Here is a 26,716-nt window from a genome sequence, read left to right on the forward strand (position 1 = left end):
TTAAACTAGGTTTGATTGTTTCTAAAATACCACAGACCACATCGAGAGATTAAAAATGGCAAATTAAAATAGGAGATAATGACCGAAACGCCTAATTACACAAACTAGATAGTCAATTCCTTTCTTCAGAATTTTTCTCTTTTTAGATTTGCTGAAGGGATTTTCTGTTTCCTGTGGCCAGACGTTTTCCGAGACTGTATGCATGTGGCCCTGACACAGTAAAAAAGCCAATATTTATTTTTCGGCTACAGCAGTGAGTGCAGCCATAATACCTGATCTATGGTACATTGTGTCAAAACCTGATATCGCTCTCATTCAATTTATTTTGGCAACTCGGCCAATATTGATCTGAAACCTCTGGTCTCTGAAACCAGCGTGACGGTCGGGAATATGGTAAAACGAGATGCATGATTACTCACATGTCAAACAAGAGCGCTTGGATTATATTCAAGGGCAAGAACAGTGAACAATACTCCCCTCTTTTATTCAGAATAGCTGAAGCTAATTATCTCACTTTCACTCTTGTATAAATGCACCATCTCAGGCAGACAGGGAATCATAAACTTTGTGAAGCTTTGGGAATTTTGTGGCCCATATGGCAAACAGCTGGTTAACCAGTCTATTTAAAACAGAGGTTAAGTGACACAAAGAACACCTTAAAATTCATCTCACTGTTCACCTGGCCTTTTGGGATGAACAAAGCAGGACAAGATATACATAAATTCAAAAATTAAACCCTTCAGGATTTAGAAGATTTTTAAACTGACGACCTGAACAGTTCACATGAACTACATCTTTCTTTTTTAACCACAGGCACAATGTATATGGCCAAACTTCAATCATTTGAGAATAGTTAAGACTACGTATCTGAATTCATATAGGAAGTTTGATACATGTTTCAATCTTAATTTCAATAGAGAAAAAGAAAATAGGATGAAGAAAGCAAAAAGAATTTGATTTTGAACCAGCTGGCTCATCATTGAGGGGAGATGGTTTCTGAATTTTGATTCAATTTTGTTCAAGGGAATTGAGGTGGTCTTTGTGGGTCACTGCAGATACAGTTCCCAATGTGAGTTTGTGAAAGGAGCCCAATTTGTTAGAACAGGAAGATCACCTTTAAAGTTATTAACTTCTGAAGAACAGCAATGCTGTGTCATTTTATACACAAGTCAGTGAATCATAGAGATTTACTGTACATAAACAGACCGTCCAGTCCAACTTGTCCATTCTGACCAGATATCCTATACAAATCTGGTCCTAATTGCCAGCATTTGGCCCATATCCATCTAAACCCTTTTTGTTCATATACCCATCCATGGCACGATTGTTTCAGCCTCCACCATTCCCTCTGGCAGCTCATTCTGTATACGCACCACACAGTGTGTGTAAAAGATGCCCCTTGGGTCCCTTTTAAACATTTCCCCTCTCACCTTAAACCTATGGCCTCTAGTTTTGGGCTTCCCCACCGCGGGGAAAAGACCTTGCCTATTTAGTCTATCCATGCCCCTCATGATTTTATAAACCTCTATAAAGTCACTGCTTAGCCTCTGACACCCTAGAGAAAATAGCCCCAACCTATTCAGCCTCTCTCTACATTTCAAACCCTTCAGCCCTGGCAACATTCTCAAATCTCTTCTGAACCCTCACTAGTTTCACAACATTGTTCCAATAAGAGGGAGACAGAATTGCACACAATTCTCCATAAGTGGCTGAACCAATGTCCTGTACAATCACAGCATGACCTCAACTCCTATACGCAACTCTTTACCAACCCACTCACAAGTGCTCTATATTTAATAATACCACAATCTCATTCATTCAAACCCTTTTACTGACCACTCACCACTGCACTATATTTACCACAGCGCGCCTCATTCATTCATTCACAAAATCATGCTTTTGTAATACTTATACGATTACAAGATAGATTAATTTAAAACAACCCATTACTACTTCTTTACATCCTCAATCTTTATTGGCCTGATGCTGCACAAGGTGTTTAGGCCTATTCCTATACCAAAGGCTACCCCTGAATAAGTGTTAATACTGTAACCTATTCAGAGCAAAGCCATTCCCTCCATGACTCACCCGAAAATATGGAAAGATTATAATATTAATCAGCCCCTTAGCAGCCGTCTCTCAGGACTTGAATAGGTTGCAGAACATCAAACAAGTTTCCTCCATTAGCATGTACCTGTTAAGTACAAATTAAAATAAGGGTGCTATCCCCTTTAAGAAAGCTACTAGCAAACAGCGCTTCCATAAAACTGCATGAATGAATGAGTTAAAAACTGCCAAACCGATAAAAGTAAATAAAATCTCACAACTCTGCAAGCTGCTGTAATCAGCTTAATATCCTCTATACTTGTATTAAGTACGTGTAATTTCTAACTTATTTAGACCATATAGGTCTAGTATTTTTACTAACATTTACTAACTTAAGAGATAAAAATGACTAATGCCTCTTAATTATGTAAGTAAACTGAACAGCCACTCTAATCCCATCAGGAGTAACAGCCAGCATTTAACAAATGTTTAGCTGTTTCCCTAGGACAGATGTCACGTGAACTTTTGTGTACCATCGATGCTATCATGTAACACCAGCGTGCTAGAATTTTGATGTTTGTAAGAACTGTGACAAGAGATGCTGCTATAAAAACTGTACCTGGAATTCCACGTCAAACTCTACTACTGCAGATGCTAAACAAAGAGGCTATTTTCGCCACTCACCAATTTTGATCATTATTTGAACACAGTCCTACAGCACTGACTAATGAAGGCAAGCATACCAAATGCCTTCTTCACTATCCTATCTATCTGTGACTTCTCTTTCAAGGAACTATCAACCCGCACTCCGAGGTCTCTTTGCTCAGCAACACTCCCCAGGACCTTACCATGAGCTGTATAAGACTTGCCCTGTTTGCCTTTTCAAAATGCAGCACCTAGCATTTAGCTAAATTAAACTCCGTCCGCCACTCCTTGGCCCATTGGCTCATCTGATCAAGATCCCATTGCACTCTGAGATAACCTTCACTGTCCACTACATGTCCAACTTTAGTGTCGTCTGCAAACTTACTAACCATACCAGTGATAATGGGAACTGCAGATGCTGGAGAATCCAAGATAACGAAATGTGAGGCTGGAGGAACACAGCAGGCCCAGCAGCATCTCAGGAGCACAAAAGCTGACGTTTCGGGCCTGGGCCTGCTGTGTTCATCCAGCCTCACATTTCGTTACCTTACTAACCATACCTCCCACATTCACATCCAAATCATTTATATGACTGACATAATCTACAATTTCTGGAAATCTAACTTGTTGTTTAGAGCAGAAGCCTGTTTTTATTTGAAACAGGCAAACTAATTATCTCAGGAGTGCTGTTTAATATCACAGTGTACCATTTAGAAAGGGACACTGATAACATGCTCGTTTATATAAAAGAACTCATCTTTGAAACAAATAAGACTCCAATTAAGAACCAAGAAATATTTGGCGTATTTCGTCAAATCTTCAATAATCAATACACACTTGACCTCCTCCAGATAGTTGAGCTTTTACTCACTCAGTGAACTAATTTTCCTTTAATTTATCTCACCTCCATCACATAAAAAGTTGGCCATAGGTATCCACAGGGGCATCTGTGTACCTGTTTTTTTAAAAATGGTGTTGTGGGACATTACTTGTTCGGTCCTATTTGGGCCCCGTCCCACAATTCTTTCTCCAGTACGTTGATGATGTACTTCCTGTTCCAATTTGAAACTGGAAAAATTAATCACTTTTGCTTCTAACTTCCTGTTGTCTGGTCATATTTATTACAAACCCACTGACCTACAGTTACCTCAACTACAACTCCCGACATCCTGCTTCTTTAAGGAATCTATTACACTGTCCCAGATTCTCTGTCTCCATCGCAATTTTCCCCACTATGCTACCTTCCACAACAGTGCTTCTAACGTTCTCACTTGAACCAAGGATTCCCTCCCACTACAGTGGAGAAAGGACCATCAACCCTGTTTGATCCAATTTCCATACCTTTACCCTCACCCCTTACCACAAATCCCACCTCCAGAACCATGATAGGAGTCCCATTTGCCCTCACTTTCTAATCCACTCACCCCTGTATTCAAAGGATTGTTTGCTACCATGACCTTCAGTATGATGTCAATGCTAGCCCCTCTCCCTCCCACTCCGGCCAGCATTCTAAAGGGACCATTCCCCTTGTGAAACCTGACCCCACTCCTCCATCGCCTGCAAAATCTCATTGCCCCTTCCATAGCACCTTCTCATGCAGTTAGAAGAGGTGTAACACTTGCCATTTTGCCTCGTTACTCATCAATGTCCTAGGCCTCAAACATTCCTCTCAGGTGATGCTGTGTTTGACTCGCACTTCCCTCAACATTTTACTTGTAATGCCCGCCCAGAAGGCAGTCTCCTCAACATGGACTGGGTAAATGCTTTGTAACAACCCTCTGCTCGGATGACTAGCATGACCCCAACTTACCAACTGCTTGCCATTTCAATCCATCATCTTCTTCTCATGCTGTCATCTCCGTCGAAGGGCTGCTGCAGTGCTCCAGAGAAGCTCAATGCAAGTTGAAGAATAGCACCTCATTTTCTGACAAGGCATGTTACAGCCTCCTGGACTCAACACTGTGTTCAACAACTTCAGAGCATGCTCTCCATTTTGTTCCCCTGGCTCCCCGCAGGAGCCAAACTATTTGATGTATCCTTTCCAAAATTTAAAGACAAGGAACCTCACCCAGAGACTGGCTGTAAGAATTGAGATCCCGCTCTGTATATTATGACATTAAAGGAAAGGTACTTTGAAGCTGGCCAACGTTTCCATCATCGAAGACCAAGAGAAAGGTTTTTTAAGGCAATGTGGATGTGTTGGTTGGAATGTCAGTTGCAAACACTGAGACAGGCAGAAATATCTCTGCATTCCACTTTACTAAAAAAATTCACCAACTGCAGGAAATTACAAGGGCACGTGCCTCCCAGTTCCAAAACATCCACTGTCACACTTCCTCTTCTCAAACAACCCTTGTATGTGGGGCCATGATTAATTAGCTACTCTTCAAAAAGCAAACTTGGAAATGGAAGCACATAAAATTGATGCCTTCTGCAATACTGAAGGGATTCCTTCAAATACCTGTCAGTTTAGAATTACTGTGGAGACGAAAAATGTTTCATTGGAAGTAGTCCATGGAAAATGTCACAACACATTTTTCCCATGGTTATTCCAGGTTTTTAATGCCTGTGTCTGCCATTTGCACAGGTTTTACTGAATCCTGTACATACTCAGGACTGAGCCTCAAGCAGGGTGTGGTAGAATATACTTCAGATTTTCCAACTGGTGCTGGAGGACAGATGAGGAAATTGACCCACGCATCAACACTCAATAAAACGCAGAGGCAGGGGCTGGATTTGCCTCTGAAAGCCCCATAATGTCAGGGAAAATCTGTGTGGGTGCAACCAATCAGAAACATGACTTCCTCAGTACTTGGAAAATTGGAGGGAAGACCCTTTTTGGGGAGGGCGATGGTGAGTGGCGTAGAGAACGGGGCAATAAGTGCAGCAAGGCCCATCGTGGTTCTGACATCATTTCACTCTATCTTTTATGCTTTTCACAAATCGCATGGCGAAATTCTTGCTAGGCAGTGGTATAATGCCAATCATGGTCATTTTTGATTGTGGGATGTCTTAACAATGCCACAACTCACCTCATCAACATTCAGAGTTCCATCTGCTCAAACTCGTTAAATAAAGCTGGAGGCTCAGAAAACATGAAAAGGAAACCAAAATGAGGGCCTTGGCAGATTCGGCTCACCGCTTGGTCCCTCCATGGTGGAAATCAGGCACCACCATGCACCATAGACACTGGGCACACATGCACGGACATTTGCTTACAACACATCAGCCTCCAAGAGCCTTCATGGCACATCTCCACTTACTGGGCACTTCTGCACTTCAATACTACACTGCAGGCTAAATTGACAACTATTGTTGCACTGCTGTAATCAGATCATCTTCCAGCTCACTGACTAGATCAGCCTGAATCTCCAGACTCTTTGCTCGCTCATTCTGAGCCCATCTGGATCCTTGCAGCATCCCCAACTTGCGTTGCCTTCCCTTTTTTTGCAATGTGCCTCCTCAGCCAGAGATGCAAGGCTCATTTTACTATTGTCTTCTTGCGCCATTTAAATGCAGACATAAAGGCAAGAATCTTGAACGCCAGCGTCGGTCAAGCAGAACAGCATTCACTTGGGGTGTCCCAGCTTAATAAGTCAAGGGCAGCTCCAATACCTGTCTAGAACCTGCTTCGGGTGGTCAGAGACAGGATCCTTTATTCATGAGGAATGAGGAGCTAAACGAAAGGCAGCAGGCCATCTGTCATGAGTCTTCCTGCTCTATAGAGGGCAGTTTTCCCTGAAGAATGAAAAAATTATGCAAGATGGAAGCGGGTGCCACAGTTATTACTGTTGGTGCAGGTGGGGAGGTGGAAATAAGTGAGCACATGTCCAGTGTGGGTGACGGTGAGTCAGCAAAGATGTTGCAGGCATTAGTGAGAGTGGTAGAGCATGAGCCTCGGTGGGAGGCTTGCACAACAGCAGAAACAGAATGGGTGTGAAACACTGGAGAAATAGTAGCGCATAACACTGGTGGAGAAGTGAATGTCACTGATCTTCTTCATACATTGCTGGGTTTTCCTCCAGATGAGTCTGCTTTAACGTGGGTGGCAACCATAAATCAGGCTGGCATGGTCTGGTGTCATGGCCTTCATTGCCAGCCATGGAGGTGTGAGTGATACCAGTGATCTCCAGAATATCTCAGCAGTGGTGTGTCATTCCAAGAATGGTATGTCATGAAGATGAAGTGGAAATCAATTGTGAGAGATGCCACAGGGGTGTGTTAGTAACCAATGAGGCGATTTTGGTAAGATATGGTGAGAGAATTTGCTAGGCCTCCAAAAAAATGCAACACAATTAGGAACTAGTCAATAAAACCCAGGAATCTGCCCAGATCCTTTGAGGAGCTAGTCCTCTAATCACAGATTCTGTTTCTGTCATGCTGTTGCTCCACCTCATCCAATCGCAAGTTCTCGCTTTACCACTGCTTTGGTCTGTGGAGGAGTAGAAATCAATTGTGATTGGAAGAGCAATGAGAGTGGTAAATAGCAGGGTATGTGGGCCAACTAGGACAACAACACCTCCCGCAAACCGAAGTTCAGCCTTAGCTCACCTTCTCCAGGTGGATTGAGCTCTGTCCACCCTGCAATCCTGAGACAGCCCTTCAACTCCACCTCGGGCCAACACATAGCTTCTGTTCCTTCCCAGCCAATAATTGGAATCCGCTGGCAATGACTCAGGCCCAGCCCTAATGGGTAACTCGTTCTACCCTCCTAAAACTCTCCCAAAGGTTACCCAGCAACCAGTCAGAACCAGCTCAGCCAATCTCACATTCCCTCCTGCTTGTCCTTGCTGCTTCTCCAATCACTGTTTCTATCACTGTTCTGTGATTGGATAAACTGGAGTTGCAGTGTGAGAGAGACAGAATCTTTGATTGGTGGATCAACTCCTCACAGGTTCTGTCTCACCTGGATATGAGGCTGTGTTTTTCCTGACTGGCCAAGGACAAGTTGTTAGCAGGGGGCAGGATAAATTTACATTTAGAGGTAGGCTGTTTAAGAGGTACTTCCACACATACCAAAAAAGAAACAAGATTAGTTCAATTAAAAATGTTATGACTGAAATTGATGTTGCACGATTTGGGTTTTAAACAATATGGAACCAAAATAAGTAAAAGGACTTGAAGTACAAATCAACCATAATCTAACTGAATGATGGTCCACTCCTTGAAGGCATCCAATGTCCTGGCCTCCACTGCACTCCGTGGCAATGAATTTCACAGGCCCACCACTCTCTGGCTGAAGAAATATCTCCTCATTTCTGTTTTAAATTTACCCCCTCTAATTCTAAGGCTTTACCCACAGGCCCTAGTCTCCCCCCCTAACGGAAACAGAGATCGACAAATTCTTGATCTCACAAGGAATCAAGGGCTATGGGGAGAGTGCAGGGAAGCAGAGTTGAAATGCCCATCAGGCATTATTTAAATGGCAGAGTGGACTCGATGGGCCGAATGGCCTTACTTCCACTCTTATGTCTTATGGTCTTAAGTTTTGATATCGCTGCTTGACTGAAGGCAGCATTGTTGAACTGGAATGACCCAAGCTAGGGCTCACTTGGAAACAAACTTTGTAGAAGTATTCAAACTTTACAAAGTGGCCAGGTGAAATATTATCAAATCAGTGAAGAATAATAACGAGTAAGACTACAACATTAGAATCAGTTCCCAGTTTGACTCTGGAATGTAAGGGGGTGCCTGAGTCCCTCAGAGAGGCACTCCCCATTTTCCCTCAATTTGTTGCCATCAACAGTCTGACTCCAGAATGGTGACAGGCCAGGTTTTAAATGACTTATCTGGGGTTGCATCATTTTGATCTTCTGATCGTGTTGCAACTTTAGCCTTCTTGAAAATTTAGAGAATGTGGCTACTGCAACATGTATTTAAATATATTAACACTTTACTGATACTAACAGTGTTTCAGCAGATATACACAAATATTTCTTCTCAATTTCGAAATGCAAATTTAGGATATCCTAAAGTGCTTCATAGGTAATAATAATGACAATATTCCAAAAATAATTTTTGATACAGGCACACACTGTTAATTTGCACAATGTACGGTCTCACAGAGGACAAAGGAGATGAGTATCGGGATTATTCAGTTGGCTAAGGAATAAATGTTCACTAGAAGAATGGATAAAAACTTATCCTTTTCAGCCGTCAGTGTGGAATCCTTTAAATATACCTGAATGGGTTTAATCCCATCTGAGAGATCATTTCGTCCAATAAAGGAGACTGCACACATGCACCAGTTCTTAACATGTTTTGGGCCCTAGGCTGAAGTTTAAATCAATCAGTCAACCAATCAGAACGTGTTTTCTCCCCAGCCTACTATGATTGGTGCTCCCTTCACTGCTCCAGCCTCCAGAAACTCTCCCACTTGGCGGTTCATGAAGGACCAGGTGAAATTTTCCATATGGACCAAATGCAGGCAAATAGGACCAATTTAGTTGAAAAATACCTGGGTGGCATGAGTGAGCTGGGCCAAGGGCCTGTTTCCATGCTGTAGACCTCTATAACTCTATCCGTAGGAAGCAGGCAGAGTTAACATTTCATTTCCAGCTACTCTTCATTAGAACTGTTAGTAGCCAGGAAAATCAGGGTATTTAACCTGAAGCTGAAGTTGGAGAGGGGGGAAAGAGGTGAGCAAATAGGAAGAGATGGAGCCCAGAAGGAGGGACATATGAAGGGGGTAGGTAAACAAGGAGATATGTCGAATGAGCCCGAATGAAGTGGAGCTTGGGAGGAAGCACAGCTCTGAGATTGGGTGAACTGGTGCTGATGGAGAGAGAGGGGTCAAGAGTGCTGGCAGTGTAAAGCACTGTGTGTGGATCTCAGGATGCGGTGAGAACAGCTATTCGAGGAGTATTGTACTTCGTGGAAATACCTGTGATCTTGTGTGGATTTGAAAGCCAAAGGAGAAACTTCACTTCTGGCAAAGGCCAAAACTCATTGATTCATGGTCTACATTAGACTCACAATTTCAGACTTTGCCATCTGCTGTGGCAGGAGTTCCCAGAACATTACCGGGTCCTCTGGATTAACAGTACAGTGATAATACCACTGAGCTGTTAGCTCACCTGACAGTATAAGTACCAGAGTGCAGCTTGAAACTGCAAGGGACTAGAGACTTAGGAATGGGGGATGATCGAACAGAACGGGAGCAGTTGTTGAGGCAGTTCAACCAGGTAAACAACTCTTAAGAGGGAATGACATTGCCAGATCAGCAAAAGTGGAGATTTGTAATCCCTTGTGAAGTTGAGTAAAATTTGAGGACCTGCTGTTCAGTAGTCCTAAGAATCCCTACCATGCAGCTTTAGAACATTCGGCCCATCAAATCTTCACCAACCCTCCGAACAGCATCCCACTCAGACCATAGCACCCCCACCCACCCATCCCCATAGTCTCACATTAACCATGGCTAATCCACCTAGGCTGCAGATCCTTGGAGACCAAAGCGGTAATTTAGCACAGCCAACCCATCTAAGCCACACATCTTTGGACTGTGGGAGGAAACCACTAGCACCCAGTAGAAATCCATGCAGACACGAGGAGAACTTGAAAGCTCCACACCAGCAATCAGCCATTAATGTCTTGTGGCAGAAATCGGTGAGATCTGCCTTGAGCGCATTTGTTATTTGATGTGCATTGTGCAATGTTCGATCATAGATTATTATCCACTCACCAGCCATGTGTTAATTCCAGGTATTTAGAACATAGTTGCACTTACACTGTAGGTTATGTTACTGTTCAGTTACAGTAACGGTACAGTTAATTTATCACTGTCTGTTTATATGGTGGAATTTTTATTTTTTTATTCTCTTAGTGAGTCCACAGGGTCTGATATTGTCTACTTTCTTAAAAAAAAGTTACTCGCCTCTCGTCAGATTGTAACAAAAAAATTTGGGGTCTTGTCTTGGCTTGTAAAAGAGCACTAAGCAAATATTCCAATTTATCTTCCTCAGGTCCAATCTGAGGATCAACAACCAGTTTATTAATATTTCCATGTCACACATTGTAGTAAGGTAATGTTTTTATACCCAGAGGTGTCAATCTTGACACAACTAGTCTTTTCTTTAATTGCTGGGTTTTCTTCCTTATCCTCCTCTCATGAACATGTTACTTCTCGCATGGATGCCATTCCACCATTGCCAGTCATTCTCAAATAGCCTTGGCCGTGAGGGTCAATGGGTCATTCAGCAATAAAGATGACCAAACAACGGCTTGTCCTATCCCAATGTAAGCACACAGTGTGGTTCATTAAGAAACCAACGGTAGCCATCCATACCAAAATGCCTCCTCTTAAATTAACAGGAACAGCAACGCTGTTGAGCTGCCACTGCGTCCAGTCAGGGTACTGCATACTGGGACTGTATAATCTGGAGGTCTCAACAATTTAACTGGATCAATTTGCTGAGATATTGTGGAATTTTAGTGCAAACTCATAGATTACAGCAGCAAGATTAAGTACCACATTCCAGAAATCGATTGTCTAATTTGACTAAAATATCTACTTAATGTTCATCAAATGCAAAGTCTCTGGCTACAATTTTGCGTAATGGAATATAAAGGAATTCACTAAGCAAATTTTTGACAAATGTTCTTTTTAAAAATTGTTTAAAATGTTCCCTTTTCTGTTTATTAACATTAGATACTCTTACCAGGCCTGCAACTCTGCAAAAGTAGACTTGACTTTCTTCACTGAAGCATCCATTTCCTCTTTGATCAGGAGTTGGTATCTGGCCAATGAGACAGTGCATCGCTGTAAGTCTTTCACTGATTTTTCAATGCTCGTACCTAGTTTGAGGGACACAGAACTCTGTCATCATTAGGTCTGTTAATAATATCCTGCCTATTTTGTAGGGCAATTATTAATTGTATCCATAATTAGTCAAGGTGCCTGTCAGATTCCAGTGAATGTGACTCTCCAGTTTGCCATTGGCCACCATTCTCAGCAGACAAAGGCTGTCCTTTAACATTCAGCAAATGTGCACAGACACAAGTAAGTTTTTTTTTAAACCGCACAAAACAATAACAATTTTAAACAGCTGTCTTTATTACTATCATTAACAAGCCTTAGAATTAGAGGGGGTAAATTTAGAACGGAAATGAGGAGACATTTCTTCAGCCAGAGAGCGGTGGGCCTGTGGAATTCATTGCCACAGAGCGCAGTAGAGGCCGGGACGTTAAATGCCTTCAAGGCAGGGATTGATAAATTCTTGATCTCACAAAGAATTAAGGGCTGTGGGGAGAATGCAGGTAGGTGGAGTTGAAATGCCCATCAGCCATGATTAAATGACGGAGTGGACTCAATGGGCTGAATGGCCTTACTTCCACTCTTATGTCTTATGGTCTAAGACATTTATATTACTAGTCTGGCCTGGTTTCAGAGGTGAAGGAATGGTTTTCTTGGACAATTTATCAACCATCTTTCTCAAGTTACCTCATCTGCATGCCCAAGGAATGGCCTGTCTGAAATTTAATGTATTGAGGCCCTTCAGACAAAGAATTTTGCAGGTTTAATATTTCTATAGATAGACTAGTTAAAAAAAAATTGATTTGCTTTCATCCGGAAGTCTGTCCAGTCACAAAAACTCACCCTCTCACCTTTGACCAGGATCTACAAATGTTTCTGTCCAAATTATGATTCCATTCTCTTTTGAAGGCCTTAAATGAATATTCCTTTACTATATTTTTAGTCAGTGCCTTCCAGATCATACCAATTACTGCTTAAAAATGAGCGCTTTTACATATAGTTGTTGATTCTTTTACCCATCAATTATAGCACCATTCCTGAATCCCAAACAATCAATATCCAACATGTTTAACATTCAACACGAAGTGAACATATTAATTAGTAGCTACAGGAGACGGTCAAGGGTGAGGAATTCTGTGGTGAGAAACCATTTTCCTGACTCCCCAAGGTGTGCGAGTTATGATAGATAGTTACAATCGGCTAATCCCCACTGTTTGAGTGTAGCTCCAGCACCGCCGAAGAAGCTTGACACTATCTAAGATACAGCAGCCCAGATGATTAGCATCCTATCTAATAGCCTCAACATTTACTTCTTCCATCGCCAGCACACAGTGGCAATGGGTATGTACTATCTATGAGACACACCACAAGAACTCACCAAGACTCCATCAACAACACCTTCCAAAGCCACACTTCTACCACCTAGACAGACAAGAGCAGCTAACATGTGAGAATGCCACTCATAGAATCCCTACACGTGGAAGCAGGCCATTTGACCCATCAGGTCCACACTGTCCCTTTGAAGACCCACCCCTTCCTAACCTATAACCCTGCATTTCCCATGGCTAACCCACCTTGCTTGCACATCCCCAGACACTATGGGCAATTTCACAAGGCCAATTCATTTAACCTGCAGGTCTTTGACTGTGGGAGGAAACCGAAGCATCCAGAGGAAACCCATTACTAAAATCAACAAAAAAAACCTAAACATTTAACAAGTTGGGTTGCATACTAACTTTTACTGTAACTTCAACCAAAATACATCTGACAGACGTGGCAAAGTAATTTGTATGGAAAAAATGTTTTCCCTTAACACCAATATGTTTTTAACAAATATATCATTTGACAAAAGAAAAAAGAAATGTATTTTTTTCCTTGTTTAAGAGTCGTAATTTAACAATCTGGTTTATTTCTCTTTCTGTCTTGCTATTTCATTCAATTTTTACGCTGCTGTCTTCAACATCACTGTATGTCACATGTGAACTCTAACCATGACTACCAACTGCTCTTAATGGTTGGGCCTGAGACAGGGAGTGTGCTTTTTACAGCGCAGAACAGGTCCTTCGGCCCTCGATGTTGCACTGACCTGTGAATCAATCTAAGCCCATCCCCCCTACACTATTCCATCATCATCCGTGTGCACATCCAAGGACTGTTTAAATGCCCCTAATGTGGCCGAGTTAACTACATTGGCTGGCAGGGCGTTCCACGCCCTTACCAGTCTCTGAGTAAAGAGCCTCCTCTGACATCTGTCTTAAATCTATCACCCCTCAATTTGTAGCTATGCCCCCTCGTACAAGCTGACGTCATCATCCTTGGAAAAAGGCTCTCACTGTCCACCCTATCTAATCCTCTGATCATCTTGTATGTCTCTATTAAATCCCCTTTTAGCCGCCTTCTCTCCAATGAGAACAGACCCAAGTCCCTCACCCTTTCTTCATTAAGGCCTCTCTCCAGACCAGGCAACATCCTGGTAAATCTTCTCTGCACCTTTTCCAATGCTTCCACATCCTTCCTGTAATGGGGCGACCAGAACTGTATGCAATATTCCAAGTGAGGCCACACTAGCGTTTTGCCTTGATCAACGATCCTGAGCCACTTTGCCATCCCAAACTTTCAGTTTCTTAACAACCTTCACTTTCTTTCTGATGTTTCGCTTGAGACTACAGAAGGGATTGTTTATTTATTTTTATTTAGCATTTTTGTGGGATGTGTGTGTCGCTGGCTGGCCAACATTTCTTGCTTATCCCAAGTTGCCCTTGAGAAGGTGGTGGTGAGCTGCCTTCTTGAATCACTGCAGTCCTCCTGCCATGGGTGACCCACAATGCTATTAGGGAGTGAGTTCCAAGATTATGACCCAGCAACAGTGAAGGAACAGCGATATATTTCCAAATCAGGATGGTGTGTGACTTGGAGGGGAACTTGAAGATGGTGGTGTTTCCATGCATCTGCTGCCCTTGTCCTTCTAGATGGAAGTGGTCGTGGGTTTGGAAGGTGCTGTCTGAGGATCTTTGGTGAATTTCTGCGTGCATCTTGTACATAATACACACTGTTGCTACTGAGTGTCGGTGGTGGAGGGAATGGATACTTGTGGATGTGGTGCCAATCAAGCGGGCTGCTTTGTCCTGGATGGTGTCAAGCTTCTTGAGTGTTGTTGGGGCCGCACTTTTTCAGGCAAATAGGGAGTTTTCCATCACACTCCTAACTTGTGTCTTGTAGATGGTGGACAGGCTTCAGGGAGTCAGGAGGTGAATTCCTTGCCACAGTATTCCTAGCCTCTGACCTGCTCAACTGGCAACTGCATTTATGTGGTGACACTAGTTGAGTTTCTGGTCAATGGTAACCCCCAAGATGTTGTTAGTGGGGGTTCAGTGATGGTAACATGTTGAATGTCAAGGAGTCTTGTTGGTGATGGTCATAGCATGGCATTTGTGTGGCACAAATGCTACTTTCCACTTATCAGCCCAAGCCTGGATATTGCCCAGATCTTGTTGCATTTGGACACAGACTGGTTTAGTGCTTAAGAAGTTGTGAACGGTGCTGAACACTGTGCAATCATTGGCAAACATCTCCACTTCTGACCTTATGATGAAGGGAAGGTCCTCATGAAGCAGCTGAAGATGGTTGGGCTTGAGGAACTCCTGTAGAGATGTCCTGGAACTGAGATGATTGACCACCAACAAACACGGGCCATCCTATTACATATGAGGTATGATTCCAACCACAAGAGAGTTTGCCCCCGATACCCATTGATTCCAAATTTTGCTCAGGCTCCTTGATACCACACTGAGTCGAATGCAGCCTTGATATAAAGGGCTGTCACTCTCTCCTCACCTCAGGAATTGAGCGCTTTTGTCCATGTTTGAACCAAGGCTGTAATGAGGTCAGGAGCTGAGCGGCCCTGGCGGAACCTAAACGGGGCGTCACTGAACAGGTTATTTCTGAGCAAGTGCTGCTTGATAGCACTGTTGATAACACCTTCCATCACTTTAGTGATGATGGAGAGGAGACTGATGGGGCAGTAATTGGCCAGGTTGGATTTATCCTGCTTTTTATGTACAGGACGTGCTCGGGCAATTTTCCACATAGTTGGGTAGATGCCAGAGTTGTAACTGTACAGGAACAGCTCGGATAAGGGAGCAGCAAGCCCTGGAGCACAAGTCTTCAGTACTATTGCCGGAATGTTGTCAGGGCCTGTAGCCTTTGCAGTATCTAGTGTCTCCAACTGGTTCTTGACATCATGTGGAGTGAATCGAATTGGCTGAAGATTGGTATCTGCAACATTGGAGATCACCAGAAGAGGTTAATGTGGATCATCAACTCGGTACTTCTGGCTGAGGATTGTGCAAATGCTTCAGCCTTAACTTTTACACTGATGTGCTGGGCTCTTCTATCATTGAGGATGGGGATATTTGTGGAACATCCTCTTCCAGTGAGTTGTTTAATTGTCCACCCCCATTCACGACTGGTTGTGGCAGGACTGCAGAGCTCAGATCTGATCCATTGGTTGTGGGAATCACTTAGCTCTGACTATCGCTTGCTGTTTTTGCTGTTTGTCGTACAAGTAGTCCTGTTTGGTGGCTTCACCATCCTATCTTCAGGTGTACCTGCTGCTGCAGCTGGCTTGCCCTCCTGCACTCTCCATTGAACCAGGGTCGATCCCTGCCTTGTTGGTAATGGTTGAGTGGGGTGTATTCCCGGCCACGAGGTTACGGATTGTAAAAACTGAAAGAACTGTGGATGTTATAAATCAGGGCCAAAAACAGAAGTTGCTGGAAAAGCTCAGCAGGTCTGGCAGAGACTGTGAAGAAAAATCAGAGCTAACGTTTCAGGTCAGATGACCCTGCCTCAGAGGTTACAGATTGTGCTGGAGTACAATTCTGCTGCTGTTGGTGGCCCACAGCGCCTCATGGATGCCCAGTCTTGAGTTGCTAGATCTGTGTGAAGTCTGTCCCATTTCGCACGGTGATAGTGCCACACAACACGATGGAGGTTGTTCTCAGTGTGAAGGCAGGACTTCACAAGAACTGTGCAATGGCCACTCTTACCAATACGGTTATGGACAGATGCTCCTGCAGCTGGAACATCAGTAAGAATGAGTCAAGCATATGTTTCCCTCTTGTTGGTTCCCTGACCAACTACCGCAGACCCAGTCCACAAGCTATGTCCTTTAGGACCCCACCAGCACGATCAGTAGTACTGCTGCTGAGCCACTTTTGGTGGTGGACACTGAAATCTCCCACCCAGAGTACATTTTTTGCCCTTGCCATCCTCAGTGCTTTTTCCAAGTGTTGTTCAACATGGAATATTACTGATTCATCAGCTGAGGGAGGACAGTATGTAGTAACCAGCAGGAGAATTCCTTGATAGTAGGAACTGCAGATGCTGGAGAATCTGAGGTAACAAGGTGTAGAGCTGGATGAACACAGCAGGCCAAGCAGCATCAGAGGAGCAGGAAAGCTGACATTTCGGGCCTAGACCCTTCATCAGAAATCTGATGTAGTAAAGAGATAAATCTGCGCCTTTACCTCCCCCCTCACCCCCATCCCAGGCCTTAAGAAGACTTTCCACATCAAACAGATGTTCACCTGCGCATCTGTTAATGTGATATACAGCATTCGCTGTTCCTGTTGTGGCCTCCTCTACATCGGGGAAACCAAGCAGAGGCTTGGGGACCGCTTTGCAGAACACCTCCGCTCAGTTCGCACCAAACAACTACACCTTCTAATCGCGGACCATTTCAACTACCCCTGCACCACCCCCCCCCGCCCCCAAACCAATCCCTCGGGCGACATGTCCATCCTGGGCTCCCTGCAGTGCCACGATAATGCCACCCAAAAGATGCAGGAACAGCATCTCATATTTCGCTTGGGGACCCTGCAGCCCAAGGATATCAATGCGGACTTCACAAGCTTCAAAATCTCCCCTCCCCTGACCGCATTCCAAAACCAGCCCAGCTAGTAACCTGCCTCCCGAACCATTCCTCCCACCTCAAGCCCCACCCCCATCTCCTACCCACTAACCTCATCCCGCCTCCTTGACCTGTCCATCCTCCCTGGACTGACCTATCGCCTCCCTAACTCCTCACCTACATTCACCTTCACTGGCTCTAACCCCGCCTCTTTGACCTGTCTGTCTCCTTTGACCCTATCTTCTCCTTTGTCCATCTTCTATCCGCCTCCCACGTCTCCCTATTTATTTCAGAATCCCCTTCCCCTCCCCCATTTCTGAAGAAAACGTCAAACCTTCCTGTTCCTCTGATGTGCTTGGCCTGCTGTGTTCATCCAACTCCACACCATATTATCTCTACACCTTGTTATCTCAGGCGACTTCCTTGCCCATGTTTAACCTGAAGCCATGAGACTTCATGGGGTCCAGCATCAATATTGAGGACTCTCAGGGCAACTTCTTCCTGACTGTATACCATGGTGCCACCACATCCGCTGGGTCTGTCCTACTGGTGGGATAGGACATATCCAGGGATGGTGCTGGGGGTGTCTGCAACTTTGTCTGTATCTTATGATTGTGAGAGTCGGACTATGTCAGTCTGTTGTTTAACTCACCTGTGAGACAGCTCGCCCAATTTTGGCAATAGCTGTCAGATGTTAGTGAGGAGGACTTTGCAGGGTCGACACGGCTGTTTCCACAATTGTCTTTTCCAGTGCCTAGGCCAATGCCTGATGATCCATCTGGTTTCATTTCTTTGAGGCTGTATAGCAATTGGTAGGACTGAATGGCTTGCTAGGTCATTTCAGAGGGTACCTGAAAGTTAACCACATTGCTGTGGATCTGGAGTCACGTGTAGGCCAGGCCAGGTGAGAGTGGCAGATTTCCTTCCCTGAAGGACATCAGTGAACCACGTGTTTTTCCAACAATCAACAATGGCTCCATGGTCATTAGCAGGTTCTTAATTCCAGTTTTTAATTCAAATTCCAAACCTGGGCCTACAGAACATTATATGTGAGTTCCCGGATTAACATTCTAACGATAATACCACTTGGCCATTGCCTTCCCATTGTGTCTGCAGAATATTTTCTCCTGCTCTCCCTCTGTCAGACATCCACTTTGAAGCCAATGATCCACATGACACTCATGAACGCAACTCGTCTCTCTACAACAACTCCAATCTCACCGTGGGAATTAGAGGTGGGAAAGGAAGGGCAGGACTGGAGCCAGAGCAGAGACTAGCTAGAAGAGTCAGAGGTATGAGGGGGAATATCAAAAACATTATGATTCACAATTAATAACAATTTGTTGATGTTGTAAATGGGTAGATAAGGCTGACGTCTTGAGTCACGCCTGAGGTCACCATCAACTTTACACAAAAAAGTCTCTTGGTTGAGGAAAAATGGCACTGTTTTGAAGTAACAGCCTTGGTGTTTTATGGATTAGCCCATGGTAACTGCCAGATTGCAACATTCATGGGATATGTGAGATACTAGCATTTTATTTCCCATCCTTGAGAAGCTGCTGGTGAGCTGTCTTCAGAACCCCTGCAGTTCATTTGGTGTAGGTCGACCCACAATGCTGTTAGGGAAGGATCTCTAGAATTTTGATCCAGCTGATCTCCATCCTTTTGCCCCTTTTACAAAGCTCAGGATCCTGTTTGCTTTATTAATTTGCCTTTCCACCGTCAATGATGTGTACAATATACACCCAGGTCCCTTCAATCCTGCCCCGTCTTTAGAATTCCACTCTAGTTCATTTTGCCCGTCATCGTTCTTTCTACCCAAATGAGGACTTTGGCACCTTCTTCAAACTGGAGATTATATTTACACTCTTGATTTAGGCTTGACATTCTCATCCACAACATTCCTTTAAATGAAGAGAAACAAAGTGAACACAGAAGGGTATTATGTAGGCTGCATGCTGGGATTGAAAGTAGACAATTGTTTCCATTTTGGTATTTCACGGAACACTTGCTTCCAGATCCTACAATGGCACTCCACATTTTACATTGTTTATGACAGTGATCTCTTTTGAGGGCCTTGTGTTGTGAACAGCTTTGCCTAATTGGCTCCATAAGAACTGAAAGCTGCCTTGAAGTTATTGCCAACATTTTGCAGCACAATCTGCACTGAGATCATTGGGTTCATTTTTCTAGCAGTCATCGGCTGTTGGGGCCAGGTTTGAAAATCTGGGACTGCATTATTATTTCCCAACAAGTACAAAGTTTTATTCTCATTACAAAGTCCCATTCACAAGTTTTTTTTCTCAACAACTCTTTCTTCCCTACTCATCCACTTAGGTAGAATCACCAAGAGTGTGCAGTACAGGAACATGCCGTTTGGTTCACCTTGTCTACATCAATGAGTTTGCTCCACACGAGCCTCCAATCTTTTCAAATTTGTTCAACATGACCTCCCTCTGACAAAGCCACACTGACTTCCCCTGATCAAACCTTGCCTCTCCAAGTGGAGGTTAATTCGCTCCTTTAGAATTATCTCAAATAATTTCCATACCTCAAATAATTTCCATACCTCTGATACGAGACTCGCTGTTCTATAATTCCTTGGTTTATCTCTACCATCGTTCTCAAAAAGTGGAACCTTGGTAGCTGTCCTCTGGTCCCTCCCCTGTCTCCAGGGAGCATTTAAAAATTTGGGTCAGTGCCCCTGTAAACCTTGCTCCCTCATTTCCCACAGCAGTCTGGGATCAACTCATCTGGACCTGGGGATTTGTTCACTTTTGTCAGCCAAAACCTCCAAATCTCCTCTCTCCCTGTGTCAAACTGATCAAGAACCTCACAGTCTCTCTTCCTGAATTCTGTGCCAACACTCTCCGTCTCCAGATTGAAGACAAATGTAACATACTTGCTTAACATCCTTTGTACCTCCCATGGTTCCACACACAATTGCCGCCTTGATGCCTTGGACCGTAATGGGCCCTACTCTTTCCCTGGCTATCCTCTTCCTCTTGATATACATCTAGAGTATCTTGAGGTTTCCTTAATCTTATCTGCCAGTGATGTTTCATGCATTGTCTTTGCTCTCCTCATTGCTTTCTTAAGTTCCCTCCTACATGTTCTATATTTCTCGAGGATCCCCACTGATTTGCTCCCGTTACACTTGTTATCTATCTCTCGTTTCTTTTTCTAATCCATCCTGAATATACCTACACATCCTGTGTTCTCTGGGCTTGTTGCTCCTATAATTCACCCATTATAAAGTGCTGGGAAAACTGAGCAGGTCTGGCAGCATCTGTGGAGAGAGAAACAGAGTTCTCGCTTTGTGTCTGAAATAACTCTTCTTCTGCTAACTGTGAACCTCTCTCCGCAGCTGCTGTCAGAACTGCATGGTTTCTCCACCTACTTGTGTTTTTATTTTCAGAGAACAGTAATTCACTGTCATTCAGAGGAAGCTTGTTGAGTTTTTGAGGTGCACCTGACAGATGGCACACACTATAGCCACAGATATGAAGGGAGTAAATGCTTCAGATGACTGATGGGGTGCAGTTCACTGACTTTGCCCTGGAGGTGCTGAATTTCTTGGAGCTGCACTCATTGCAGAATACCCCATCGCACTCCTGATTTGTGCCTTGCAGATGGGGGCCAAGCTTTGGGGAGTCAAGAGATTCATTAGACAGCCATAGACCTGTGACCTACTCTACAGTATTTGTATAGCTGACTCAGTTCAGTTTCTGGTCATTGGTAAACTCCAGGATGTGAGCAAATGTGATTACAGGTAAAGCCTTTGAATGTCGAGGCAAGATGGTTAGATTCCCCTTTGTTGGAGATTGTCACAGCCTGGCAACAGACTTTCTTCAGAACTGGCAATAACATAAAACACACTTATAGTTTATGTATAATGGGTAGCAATAGACATGTTGTCCCGATATAGGATCATTGAGTGGTTACAGCACAGAGGAAAGCTATTTGGCATGTTTTGAACAGCTTAACTAATCCCAGTTCTATGCCCATTCCTCATAAACCAACAAACACTCTCTTCTTCAGGCATCTAACCAAACCGTAACCGGTCGTAATGTTATGACTTGCCGATATTTACCCTAAAACCCCCATCACTGCTCAAGGCGTGAGCAGTCTGTGCCACTTTTAGCAGGATTGACCTCTCTCTCTCCCCCCACTTATCCTGATTTGAGTTCATGTTCTGTGTGAGCAATACAATGCAATCTCAGCTGTGAGCCTCAAAGCTGATCTGTACGTGTACCTTATGCATGAAATCTAGGGACTACAAATCGAACCAAAAGATCACACAAAAGGCGATGGGCTCAATTTTTGGGAATATTCTCGGTGGCCTAACTATTATAAACTTGCCCAGTGCTAGTATTTCCAAACAACTTCCTTGGCACAAGTTCAATCAGAAATGGTAAAGTCTCTATTCCAGTTTCCCATTCACCTGAGCCAGCACTCATGTTACTCCATCTCCCCTGATCCACAGTTTTCCTAGTCTCTCCACCTTTTGTACCTTAATTCTCCCTCTCATGAGCCCTTGATCAGACTGGCTGTTGGACTGGGGAGTGGCAGATGAAGTTTAATCTGGATGAATGTGAGGTGCTGCATTTTAGAAAGGCGAATCAGGGCAGGACTTATAATTGTAAAGTCTTGGGGAGTGTTGCTGCACAAAGCACCTTGGGGTGCAAGCTCATAGCTCTTTGAAGGTGGGGTCACTGGTTGACAGGATAGTGAAGACAACGTTTGTTATGTTTGCATTGAGTATAGGAATTGGGAGGTCATGTTGCAGCTATACAGGACCTTGGTTAGACCACTTTTGGAATACTGCATTCAATTCTGACCTCCTGCAGTAGAAAGGATGTTGTGAAACTTGGAAGGGTTCAGAAAAGATTTACAAGGTCATTGCCAGGGTTGGAGGGTTTGAGCTAAAGGGACAGTCTGAATAAGCTGGGGCTATTTTCCCAGGAGTGCTGGAGGCTGAGGGACTGACCTTATAGAAGGTTAGAAAATCTTAAGTGGCATAGATTGGGTAAACAGTCAAAGTCTTTTCCCCAGAGCAGTTGAATCCAAAACTAGAGGGCATAGGTTTAAGCTGAGGGGTGAAAAATTTAAAAGGGACCTAAGGGGCAACTTTTTCATGCAGAGGGCACTGTCTTTATGGAATGAGTCGTCAGAAGCGGTGATGGAGGCTGCTACAATAGCAACATTTAAAAGGCATTTGCATGAATATATGAATAGGAAGAGTTGAGGGGAATATGGGCCAAATGCTGGTAAATGGGACTATGTTAATTTGGGATAAGCTGGACCGAAGAGTCTGTTTCCATGCTGTACATCTCTATGGCTCTATAATTCACCCTCTCACAAGACCCATTGTCTCAGTCCCTCCCTCTGTTCTGGCTCCCTGAGCCTCACAGAATTCCCTGGAGGAGGTGGGGGGGGGGGGTGTGGGGGGAGAGGGTAGTAGTTGGTCCTGTTCATCTTTAGTTCAATAAATTGACACCAGATTTATTGTCCATAAGTTTAGCATCGGCAGCCAAGCCAAAACAGCTTTACAATCTCACACTGAACACATCAACCAAATCTGTTTGAGAGTCAACACTACGATCAATCTTAGAAAATATCACAACCAGATCCTGTATTCCCGAGCATTCACACATCAAGACTTGTGCTGACCGTCAGTGAATAAACAGGAGGGGACATTGGCCAATGTTACATTCTTCAATGCAGTGCCAAAGAGGACAGTTCTGGCCTTCCTCCTCCTACTCTCGCTGACAGTACAGAATTCAGCGCTGTTAGTAATCTAGACCCTCCCTCTGGAGCACAGCTCAGCCCTCAGCTGGTGTGAAGTAAAAAATGTTAAATGTACTCTGGAGGTTTAATTAACAGCTTGACAATTTTTCACCATTAGTTTTGAATAGTTGCAAAGTGTTGGCTGTTTTACCCCAAGATCCCTGCAGTGAGCTTGTTCACTTCAATATTTTTCAGCATGTATGAAAATTCCTGCTTAGTTCAGGTTGCCTTTTGGTGAGATGATGAAGTAGAAGAAGCAATGAACTGGAAATAAACATATCTTCAAAATGCAGTTGATGCGTTTTACAAATTATGCACATTTTGAAGGAACGACAACTTCCAAAGGCAAACAGCTGCTCAGTGCAAGCTGGGGTTGCTCTTACAGCTTTCAGGATGTATAATGTGATTATATACCTTCCAAAGGAATCCCACAATTTTTTGGGAACATTAAAATTTTTAATTTGTTAACCTGGTGTTCATTCAAACAATACTTCCAATATGTCTTTAACCATTTAAACAGGAATTTTGCCTCTGCTTCATTGGTAACTGACAAATAGATAAACACAGTTCACTTGGATTTTTAATGTGGTAGAGCCTATTGCTGTATCCATTTATTCCTGTAGTTTCTTTCCAACTTCTTATAAAAAGGACATTTTTATTTAAAAGCGTTTGTGAAAGTTGTCAGAGATAGTAGGAACTGCAGATGCTGGAGAATCTGAGATAACAAGGTGTAGAGCTGGATGAACATAGCAGGCCAAGCAGCATCAGAGGAGGAGGAAAACTGATGTTTCAGGCCTAGGCCCTTCTTCAGAAATGGGGGAGGGAAAGGGGACTCTGAAATAAATAGGGAGTGAGGAGGAGGTGGATAGAAGATGGATAGAGGAGAAGATAGGCGGATAGGAGACAGACAGGTCAAAGAGGCGGGGATGGAGCCAGTAAAGGTGAGTGTAGGTGGGGAGTTAGAGAGGGGATAGGTCAGTCCAGGGAGGACGGACAGGTCAAGGGGGCAGGATGAGGCTAGTAGGTAGGAGATCGGGGTGGGAGGAAGGACAGGTTATGGAGGCAGGGACAAGCTGGGCTGGTTTTGGGATGCAGTGGGGGGAGGGGACAAGCTGGGCTGGTTTTGGGATGCAGTAGGGGAAGGGGAGATTTTGAAGCTGGTGAAGTCTGCACTGATACCATTGGGCTGCAGGGCTCCCAAGCAGAATATGAATTGTTGTTCCTGCAACCATCATTGTGGCACTGCAGGAGGTCCAGGATAGACATGTCATCTGAGGAGTGGGAGGGGGAGTTGAAATGGTTCGCGACTGGGAGGTGCAGTTGTTTATAGTGAACCGAGCGGAGGTGTTCTGCAAAGCGGCCCCCAAGCCTCTGCTTAGATTCCCCAATGTCAAGGAGGCCACATCTGGAACAGTCGATGTGGTATACCACATTAGCAGATGTGCAGGTGAACATCTGTAAAAGTTGTCAGCCTGGTGAAGCTCCAACCCAAGACGACTTACATGCCAAACGGAGAACGCAGCATTCAACAGGCACAGCTAAGCGATCCCACACCAACTGATCAGATCAAAGCTCTGCAGTTGTGTCACATCCCACCGCAAATGGCGACAGACAACAAAACAGCTAACAGGCAGAGGAGTGTTCACATATAATATCCCAATCTCAATCATTGGGAAGCCTAGCATAATAGTGCAAAAGACAAAGGTGAAGCATTTGCAACCATTTTCAACCAGAAGTGTCAGATGGATGATCTGTCATAGCCTCCTCCTAAGGACCCCGACATCACAGATGTCAGTTTTATGCCAATATGATGCACACCACATGACATCAAGAAACAGCGAAAGGTTCTAAATAGTGGCAAAGGCTATCGAAGATTTGGGCTCCAGAATTAGCAGCACTCTTAACAAAATATTTCCAATACAGTCACAAAGGTGGCATTTATCTGACATTATAAGGAATTGCCAGGTATGTAACGTCCACAAAAAAGGCGAGCAAATCCAATTCAGGCAATTGCTGCCCCGTCATTCTAATCATTAGCAAAATGATGGAAAGTTCATCAACAGTTATATCATGTTCAGGAATAAACTGATCGCTAATATTCAGTTTGGACTCTTCAAGGGCCACTTTGCCTCTGACCATATTATAGTCTTGATCCAAACATGTATGGGCAAGCTGAACTTTGGAGATGAGGTGAGAGACACCACCCTTTAAACCTAGACAGGATTCAATCAAGTATGCAGCAATGATTACAGTCAAAACTGGAGCCAATGCGAATACAGTAAATACTCTCCAGTGGTTTGAATTATATCTCCCACAAAGGGAGATGCTTGTGGTTGAAGTGGGGATGCTCACCGAAGATTGTGTAATGTTCTGTGTTGTTGGTAATTCCTCAGATGCTGAAATAGATCACATTTATACTGAGCAAGGCCTGGACAACATTCAGGCTCAGGTTGACAAGGGGCAAATAATATTCACACCACTCAAAAGCAATGATCCCAACAAGCAAGCAGAGGTTTTGCACATGCCAATTGATATGCCAATGCCATTCCCAGCATTGGCTTCTGCTTTCGGAAACTGCTGCCAAATACAGAACGTGGAGGTCCAAGTAGCAGAAAAAAAATACTTAGAGGGACCATTACTCAGGTGCCAGAAAACATCCACCTCCAATTCCTCGTGACATCCAATATAACTACCATCACTGAATCCTCCACAATCAACACCCTGGGTGTTACTGTTGATCACTAACTGAACTTGATTGTCCATATAAAGAACATGGATACAACTGGTCAAAGTCTGGGAACTATGTGGCTCCTGATTCCCTAAAGTATTTTTGCCATCTATCAGGCACAGACTAGGAATGTAATGGAATGTTCTCTGCAAGCTCGGATGAATACAGCTCCAATGACACTGAAGAAGCTCATCATCAAGATCAAAGCAGCCTTCTTATTGGCATCCCATCTCCTAACTTCAAAATTCCTCCCCCCTTTCCTCCAGCGTCAATGCACAGTGGAAGCAGTGTGTATATTGTAAAAGATACATTGCAGCAAGTTACAAAGGGTCCTTCAAAAGCACTTTCTAAATGTGCAAAGTCTACCATCAAGAAGGGCAAGAGCAGTAGAGGTATGGGATCACCACTACCTGTATGTCATCCTCCAAGCTCTCCTCCCACAGACAAATATTGGAACATTTGATTTAGGATCAGAAGGAGAGCATTTGGCTGCTCAAGTCTGCTCTGCCATTCAATAAGATCATTGCTGATCTGTTTGTGTTTCAAATTTCAATCTCCCTCTTAAAAGAACACTTAAATCCTTCAACACCTCAGAATTTTTCAGTCGTTTTCTATTTAAGTAATACATTCCTGCCAAGATAAACTATTTCACATTTTCATGTTATACTCCATCTGCCAGACTATTGCCCATTAGCCTCCCTATATTGGTCTGCAAACTTGCTGTGTTCTCTTTTGAAACATTCCTTTCTATCAATCTTTGTATTGTCTACCATTCCTTCACTCTCCTCAGCCATGCCATCCATATTAATCATAAACACATTGAGGCCCCATCACAGATCCCTAC

The 26,716-nt window shown here is 43.8% G+C and overlaps 1 protein-coding gene across 4 annotated transcripts in view; it reads right to left on the minus strand.

Moving 5' to 3' along the window:
- Positions 1–26,716, minus strand: part of LOC125454504 (spermatogenesis-associated serine-rich protein 2-like) — a 146,058-nt gene that overhangs the window by 51,258 nt on the left and 68,084 nt on the right. For all 4 annotated transcript variants that reach the window (XM_048535369.2, XM_048535370.2, XM_048535371.2 and 1 more), the window contains exon 7: positions 11,349–11,484. In XM_048535369.2, the coding sequence (XP_048391326.2) occupies positions 11,349–11,484 (136 nt within the window). The remainder of the gene's footprint in view (positions 1–11,348; positions 11,485–26,716) is intronic.

The sequence above is a fragment of the Stegostoma tigrinum genome, chromosome 7 (assembly GCF_030684315.1).
Source record: "Stegostoma tigrinum isolate sSteTig4 chromosome 7, sSteTig4.hap1, whole genome shotgun sequence".
NCBI classification, from domain to species: Eukaryota; Metazoa; Chordata; class Chondrichthyes; order Orectolobiformes; family Stegostomatidae; genus Stegostoma; species Stegostoma tigrinum.